At 35.0% G+C, this 9,100-nt stretch overlaps 1 protein-coding gene across 1 annotated transcript; it reads left to right on the top strand.

The window, feature by feature from the left end:
• The first annotated feature begins 266 nt into the window (after nucleotides 1-266).
• Nucleotides 267-7,768, top strand: LOC110283173 (uncharacterized). Its single transcript, XM_021147940.3, has 3 exons — nucleotides 267-365; nucleotides 3,279-4,924; nucleotides 5,606-7,768. Exons 2-3 carry the CDS (start codon nucleotides 3,284-3,286, stop codon nucleotides 7,661-7,663), a joined length of 3,699 nt encoding a protein of 1,232 aa, XP_021003599.2. The 5' UTR covers nucleotides 267-365; nucleotides 3,279-3,283; the 3' UTR covers nucleotides 7,664-7,768.
• The last annotated feature ends 1,332 nt before the right edge of the window (nucleotides 7,769-9,100 follow it).

The raw sequence follows: 9,100 nt of genomic DNA, 5'->3' as shown, positions 1-9,100 counted from the left end.
TCGTTATAATGGAAGGGTGGTTATAATGAGGGTCATGCTAATGTGCACAGAATGTATTTTTTATTGCAATGCTAATAATTTATTGCTTTAGCATGTAAAGCAAGAGCACCATAACATGAAATATTAAAATAACGTAAAATTGCCAGAAAGTGATAGTAAATAACTCAAATGCATGCCAATGTTTCTTATTTCTATAGAATATATAGAGTTTAACTATTTGGTATGTAGTGGCATTTACTACATGCAGTTATTCTAATTTTGTTTTAGTTTGAAAACTCCTTGATCTTGGCGTGTACTTCATTATTGTCAAGCCGGAAGTTATAGTTCTCTACAATATTTATTGTGGTAGTGAGAAAACAATTAAGGTGAGAATTGGTTTTTCTTTGTTATTTTTTTTTTCAATTTTGTTATCAAGCTTTTACAATATTTATTTTTTATTATGTTACAAAACTTCCCTAGAATCGAAATGACTTGTGCCCTCATCGGATCAATATTCACGAATCTTAGCTCAATTTCCCTAGCAACAATTTTATCTTGGCCCCAGTTGGGCTCAAAATTGGCTCAATATGGGTCCTATATGAGCATGCACCAAGGGACCAATATTGGGATGTCTAGATTTTTTAATATTGGTCTTATTTAGGTCCAATATCTGCATGTACATTGCTAATATAGAGTTTATATTGAGCCCAATAAATATAAAATATCGGGTGAATTGGACAATTCTATATAGAGCCAATATCGGTAAATATATAACGGCTCGTTGAATCCTTATTGAGCCAAGATTCCTGAATATTGGTCCATTGAGGGCCCAAGTTATTTTGCTTCTAGAGTAGAGCTCAAAGGCCGTTATTTTCCAATATTGGCATGGCTTTATATAGAATTGTCAGATTCACCCGAAATTTTACAGCCACTTTACAACCAATATCAGTCCTATATAGAGTTGTCAGATTCACCCGATATTTTATATTCATTATTCAGCCAATATAGGCCCCATACAGGAGCAATATAAAAAGAAAGTCTAGGTATTCCAATATTGGTCCCTCATTTTCATATGGGACCCATTTTGAGCCGAACTGGATCAAATGTAAAACTATTGCTAGGGTTGAACAGATTTTATTAGACGAAGGCAGGTATGTGGCTGCTTTTATTTTGATGCTTAAGAAAATATTTTTCCGCCTTCATCAATATAAATACCCTTTAGAAATGCCTTAACCAATTCCTCTCGAAATGTAGTTTTAAAGTGAAGTGCTGAATGATAATGCTGACCAATAAAATTTTGTTCATGTTTTTTTTTAAAAAAAAATAAAAAATAAAAAAAGGAATTGAAAAGAAACCAAACTTACTTGGAGCAATATTCTAGTAAAACTAAAAAAATTATAAGTAGTATTGTAGCATCAGGACTTTTTTGATGCATTACATATTTAACATGAGATAAAATTTCCAATATTAAGCTTTTAATGCGGTATAAATACTTTATTACATGTTTAAAAATTTCATTCTCTTCAAAAATATGTAAATAGCAATTAATAGATTACTTGTTTCAAGCGCTTCAAAAATAGGCGGCCATAGATTCAATCAGTTATTTTAACCTGATTATTCAGAAACTGGTGAAATACTTGGATTTTCAATGCTACAACTGTTTTTTAATAGTTTTAAGTTCACATTTAATCTGAATATGGATGTGTTGAACATTAATAAGTGTTACCCGACACTGCATACTCGGCAAAATTTGTTGGGTCCAGGCACCGGATATTGAAGTTAAAAACTGGGGAACCCGGTCCCGAGTAGTAAGTTTATTTTTACTGTGGGATAAAATAGGTATAGTTTTAAAGTTTGCATGTATTTCACTAAAACACCTATGTGAATAGGGTTTTAGAAATAAAAATGTTCTTAAATTAATGCATCTATGATTATATTTAAAAAAAAAAATGCTAAAAAATTTTTTTTTTCGTGTTATTAAATTAAAGCGTTAATGTTCATGGCTATCAAAATTAGGTTTTACTTCAGTTCAGATGAAGTAAATGTGCAAAAATCTAGACAATGTCATCAAAAAGGTCAAGGTTTTGGTTCACGATGAGTAGAGAATAAAGGATAGAGGGCAGGATAAAGAGGCTTCTGCGCCACGAATTTTGCGGATTCAAGGGAATTCCACCTGCTCAACTATAGCAGAGGGGTTTTAGATGATTTTTTTTGTACCGTGGATGTGACTCATCAAATGTGACAGCTCTACTATAACAGAAGGTTTTAATTTTATATGTTTAAAAAAAAAATTTCGATAAAAATTTTAATTTTTATATGTATATAATATTGGTGTTTTTTTTTAAATTATGAATTTAATTTTTTTAATCCGATATTTAATTGAAATTTTCATAAGTAGGAATTTAACATTATTTTTTAAACTGAATAGAATTCCTCGCATTTCATATCACAACAAAAATAAAAGAATAATATGCTGTATCAATTGTTTCACACGGAATAGCTTATAAGATAAATCCGATTGAATCCTGCATTGCTAGTTATCAGCTAACGAGTGTAGCTGATAGCTAGCATACAGAAACGCATTTTCATGCGTTTCTGTATGGAATTAAGCAAGATAAGTCCTCCATAACTTATAATCAGCTAATGATCATTGTATAATCTTTTTCATATATAATCAAGATGTATCCATGTATAGATATAAAGACAGATCCCCTATATTAGTCTCTCTATCCATTACTACTTTTAATCAGTTTTCTCACGCATACACTGTTCCCACACGATTTATCTATTTCAGGAAATAGTATATAGTCTTACCATCAGTTATCTTGTTTGGTTAAATCATGTTTTTAAAAGGTTCTATGGAGGCAGAAATCAGAAAGCGATAATGACATTATCAACCAATCAGAATCTGCTTTGTAATGTAATATCATTTTTAACCAATCTAACTAATGATCACATTGTATTCTGTAGTCTTGTATGCGGTATAAAAATCAAAGCAATCGATTAGAGAACTTATTCTGAATTTTATTCTCAGAGCATTCTTTACTATTTGATTTTTATTAAATTTTCTCGTTAATTTTCCATTTGTCATAGTCTTAATTGCTATCAGTTGTTAAACTTTTCGTTATTTGTTTGTGTTGAAGTTTTGATTAATTACTTTTTTTTCTGGTTGATAATTAACGGTTAACTTCAAAAATGAGTGACAAGTTCAGCGTTTCGTTACCCATGAACGGTGAATTGTTTGCTATCAGTGATTTTGTTGACTTAACTGCTTCCCAATAATATTGATCTTGTTTTAGATAATATGTTAAAACAAGATGAAATGGACGAAGGAAGAGTTCCTTGCCCGGAATGCCAAGAGAGCTTCACATCCCGAAGCAACATGCTACGTCATCACCGTTCCATACATGAAGATAAGCGACTTCAGTGCCCAGAATGTCCTAAAACCTTCGCCAGAACGGATGACTTAAAATGTCACCGTTTCAGTGTGCATGAACGGAAAGCTGTTGTTTCCCCGTTCACTGCTTCCAAGCAGCCTCGTCTAGATATTCTTACTGCACATCAGAACACTGCTTCGAATGTTGTTCCTGCTCGTCCATCAACGTCCCGTGCTACTTCTCTGGTTCCCGATCATTCCACATCTGCCTTTGAAGGGAGGGTAAAAAATATTCTTCTTCCCAATAATGACAAGATTAAAGACATGCCGAAGTTTCTAGAACTCAAGCGAGAAAATTTTGTAAGAATAGTAACTTCTCACCTCGTTGACTATGAACTGAAAGTGAATGTTAAATTTCTGTGTCATTACCAAAAAGTGGCTCAAAGTGGTATTATCAGCGAGGGGAAAAATTTCAAAACAGAAAATACAGTCATTACACCTTCTACTAATATCCACGAAGTATATAGTGCAAAGGTGGATGAAATTCTGGCGGAAGCAGATGATTTTGAAACAAAAGGATCTGGATGGACCCTTGAGGAAATCATCAATTTAGAAGTATGGTTAAACAAGTACAATCCACTTCACGGTTCTTCTTACATTGATTTACCACTAGTGATAGAGCAAAAGCACGCCATCATCAACGTGCATAACACCGACAACCGGTGCTTTATGTGGGCTGTACTCTCTGCTCTCCACCCCGTACCAGATCATGCTTCTCGATGCCAGAAATATGAGCCTTACATCCCCACTCTGGACTTTACAGGAATAGAGTTTCCTGTGAAATTACAAGATGTGCCGAAATTCGAGAAACTGAATGGACTTTCCATCAATGTGTTCGGGTTGAAAGAGAATAATGAAGTGTATCCTCTTGTCATCACGAAGGTAAAGAAATCTACGAAGGTAAAGAAATCTCGTCATATTAACCTAATGTACCTCACCAATGCCTCATCCTCACACTACGCCTGGATCAAGAACTTGTCTCGGCTCGTCTCCAGACAATATAGCAAACACAAGACAAGCCATGTTATCTGCGATTGTTGCCTGCAGTTCTTCCAAACGGAAACAATGCTCCGTCGTCATCAACTTAGCTGCAGCCAGGTGCAAGTGCGGATGCCCGAGGATAAGTGGCTATCCTTTAAAAATTTTAAATATACGCAACCGGTACCATTTGTCATCTACGCTGACTTTGAATGTCTCCCACAACCTCTAGACTCCTGTTCACCTGATGCTAAAGGCTCTTTTACGGTGGCATATCAGAAGCACGAGCCGATCAGTTTCTGCTATTACATTGCCTCGACAATGGGAACATATAAGGAACCATTTATCTACCGGGGTCCTGATGCCGGGAAAGTTTTTATGGAGAGAATGAAATTGGAGGCTGAAGATATTCATCAAATATACAATAATCCTCTGCCCATGAACCCATTGACTCAAGTACAACGGCGAGAATTCGATACGGCTACACATTGCTATACCTGTAAAAAAAAATTCTCCAGGAACGATTATAAGGTAAGTGTTTTTAATTCACATTAATTCTTAAAATATTATATTAAATATTATTATTTTTAATATAATTTTCGTTACGAAAAATCATTTCCTCCAAAATTTGATTCAGATAAAAGTTTAGCATTTAAATCATTTGTTTTTAAATGTATATTTCTTGCGAAAAATTTAATTTTTTTAGAAAAAATTATTAGTAGTATTAGAATATCTTAATATCAAAGAGTTATATGTATTTACTGTGTAAATCAATTATTTTTAAATGCGTATTTCTTTTTTTATACACTTTGTTTGAAAACATTTTTACTGAGTTTTAACATATCATAACATGAAAGGGCTATATTTACTTTTTGAAATATTATAAGTTAACTTACAAATTATCTATTGAAAAAAATAACATAGCATCAATACTAGAATTGTTTAGTTGATTAAATAAAAATGCACAATTCATAAACATTTTTTTTAAACATTTCAGTGATTTTCCCTGTTGAATTGAGTTTTCAAGTTTCGGTTACTTATTCTAAATATTTCATACCCTATTTACAATAAAAGTATAAATGAATTAAAACGTGTTATTTAAAAACTAAGAAAAAGTAACTATAATTTTTAACTCATATGAGAAACCTTTTATTTAATTATGAAACTGCTAGTTATTTATTTTTCTGAAGCCGTTTATTCTTTTTTTTTTAGGTGATGGACCACGACCATCAAACCGGAAAACTTCGCGGAATATCCTGCAATACATGCAACTTGAAGGTAAGTACACCTAACTTCATCCCGGTGTTTTTTCACAACTTCTCCGGATATGATAGCCATCTTTTCATCAAGGAACTGGGAGGGGATGATGGGGATATCACCGTCATCCCGGAGAACACGGAAAAGTACATCTCCTTCTCAAAGCAAGTGGGAAACGGACTTAGTCTTCGATTTTTGGACTCTTTCCGATTCATGTCAAGCAGCCTCGACCAGCTCGCTAATAACTTATCGGAAGACCAGTTCAGGCTGATTCAGAGATACTTCTCTCCTTCTCAAGTTCCTCTACTGCTTCGAAAGGGTGTGTACCCTTATGATTACATCTGCCACCCGGATAAGTTTGCTGAGACTTCATTACCTCCTAGGAGAGCTTTCTATAATCGTCTTAATGAGGCCAGCATCACTCAGGCAGACTATGAGCATGCTCATCGAGTATGGGATACTTTTGAGTTAAAGAATCTTGGTGAATATGCTGACTTGTACATCAAGTCAGATGTTTTACTGCTTGCGGACATCTTTGAAAATTTCAGAGATGTTTGCAGGAAAACATATGGACTGGATCCCGCTTGGTATTACACGGCTCCAGGACTGTCATGGGACGCTATGTTGAAGAAAACTGAAGTCAAACTTGAGCTGTTGGTGGACTATGATATGCATCTGTTTGTGGAGAGTGGTATCCGCGGTGGTATCTCTCAGTGCTCCCACCGACACAGTCGAGCCAACAATCCATATATGGGGACGGATTACGATAAAGACCTACCAACAAATTATCTCCTGTATTTAGATGCAAATAACTTGTATGGCTGGGCCCAAACCCAGTACCTCCCACTGAAGGATTTCAAGTGGATAAACCCTGAAACGGACATCTTGGAGACGCCACTTAACAGCTCAGTTGGATATATCCTGGAAGTTGATTTAGAATATCCGGATTCCCTTCACGATCCTCACGCGGATCTACCACTCGCGCCTGAAAAAAAAATTCCACCTGGCTGTAAAGAAAAGAGGCTCCTGACCACCTTGGACAACAAGAAGAGGTACGTGCTGTACTACCGGAATCTTCAACTTTATATCAAGCACGGCCTTAAACTCATCAAGATACACAGGATCCTCCAATTCACACAGTCTCCATGGTTAAAACCATACATCGATTTAAATACCACCCGCCGAACAGATGCAACCAATGATTTCGAGAAGAACTTCTTCAAATTGATGAACAACGCAGTGTTCGGAAAAACCATGGAGAACATCAGACGTAGACGACTGGATGTGAAACTTTGTGGAAATGCGCAAAAGGCGGAAAAACTCATCGCCCGATCTAACTTCCAGGATCGCACCATTTTGTCTGAAGATCTCGTAGCGTTCCATATGAGGCGGAAAACCCTAATCTTTAACAAGCCAATTGCCGTCGGGATGGTCATACTCGATGTTTCAAAAACATTAATGTATGATTTCCACTACTCCGAGATGTTACCAAGATATCAAGGACGTCTTAAACTTCTCTACACGGATACGGACAGCTTCATCTATAACATCACCACTCCAGATGTGTATGCGGACATGAGGAAAAACTTGGAGCTCTACGATACTTCAGACTATCCTGCGAACAATGTCTACGGCATCCCCTTAATCAACAAGAAGGTTCTTGGAAAGATGAAAGATGAGACCAAGGGGCAGATTATGACGGAATTCGTTGGCCTGAGGTCTAAGATGTATGCATATACCGTCGGTGCCCAGGTGACAAAGAAACTGAAAGGAGTTAAGAAGACAGCCATAGATCGGAAAATTGATTTCGAGGATTACAGGCAGTGTCTATTTGAAAACCAAGAGCTCAGAATTTCGGAAAATCACATACGTACAGAAAAACATAAAGTCTACTCGATTACTTCCAATAAGTTGGCACTGTCTTCTCAAGATCAGAAAAGACACGTCCGTGAAGACAGAATCAGCACCATTCCATTTGGACATTGTTCATTACGCAGAATAGCTCACAATTAAAAAAGGGAATAAAAATATTAATTTAAAAAAAAAGATAAAATAGATAGAATAAGTTAGAGCCGAAAAACTATAAATAGCGTTGAAAAAATTATATCATTTCATTCATCATGGACGTTTTGAAGTTGAAGCATCCCTTTACGATGATCTTGGTTGGACCAACCGGTAGTGGCAAGATCCATTACATACAGTGATTGAAAACCGCATGATAAAGCCATTCCCAAAACATATTGTTATGGAATATATCAAAAGTTGTATAGTGAAATACTTAATGTTATTTTCCACGAGGGTCCTCCATCTGATTTAAATCAAAATTCAAATGCACTAATTGTAATTGATGATCTCATGAGTGAATTGGGAAATGATTCACAGTTGACAAAATTATTTACAAAATATTCTCCTCATAAATCGCTAAGTTTTGGTGGATCTTTGAGGTGCAAAACATTTTTCATAAAGGGAAAGAAACGAGAGAAATTTCTTTAAATGCTCATTATTTCGTATTATCCAAGAATCGAAAAGACGAATCACAAGTCACACATTTAAGACGTCCGCCTTCAGTTGTATCCTCGTAAACTAAAATTTTTTCAAGAATGCTATGCAGATGCTACTTCAAAAACTTTTGGATATTTATTCATTGACTTAAAATGTGATACAAATGAATCGTTGCGCACTGGAAGATACTTATTATATGTATCAACCTCGATAACTTCATTTCGACGGTGAAATTTAAAATAGCAAGATGTCTGCCGTAGTGATTGACTTTGAAGGTTTTCCACTTCCTCACGGAAATTATATCATTAAAAAACTTGCTTTTCATGCCGTAGAGGGTTATTCCATCTCCGGAGTACATATAGTGCGGCTTTGAGGAGAAAAGCTCCCGACAAAAAGTTTGGGACTGTCTGCTGCTATGGTAACGAGTGAGATAACATTTATAATGGGGTGTAATGGAGGAATGAAGGAGTCGATTGGTCTACCAGATTGGCTGCTTTATCCGCTTTCAAGAGACCTCTTCAAATTTTTGAATTAATATTTAGACAATCTTTTGCTTTTTCTTAGGGAGAAAAAATAATATAGGCTTATACGACACCGTATTTTCATTTATACTTTTATTCGATATGCGTTAATTTATTTGGAATTCAGCTGCTATTCATTTATTAGAAATAATTTTTTTTTAATTTTGGATAAAAAAAAATTTTTAAGCAACCTCTTTTGTCTCATGAAAAAACTTTTGAGAGTATTTTTCTGTTTCGATAATTTTTTTTCTCTGAAAAAAAAAATATTTATCTTTCTTTAATCGCTATATTAAAGAGGCATTTGATTTAGGTTTCTTATGCGTAGTTTTTCTTTTTTAATTTTCATGCGATTAATTTATTAATTGTTGTTACATACATAAAACTGGAATAAGCATTTCATAAACTGAATACATCATGTCATTTCATT

This window comes from Parasteatoda tepidariorum, unplaced genomic scaffold, assembly GCF_043381705.1.
Source record: "Parasteatoda tepidariorum isolate YZ-2023 unplaced genomic scaffold, CAS_Ptep_4.0 HiC_scaffold_1053, whole genome shotgun sequence".
NCBI lineage: Eukaryota > Metazoa > Arthropoda > Arachnida > Araneae > Theridiidae > Parasteatoda > Parasteatoda tepidariorum.
This window is presented reverse-complemented; position numbering and strand designations above follow the sequence as displayed.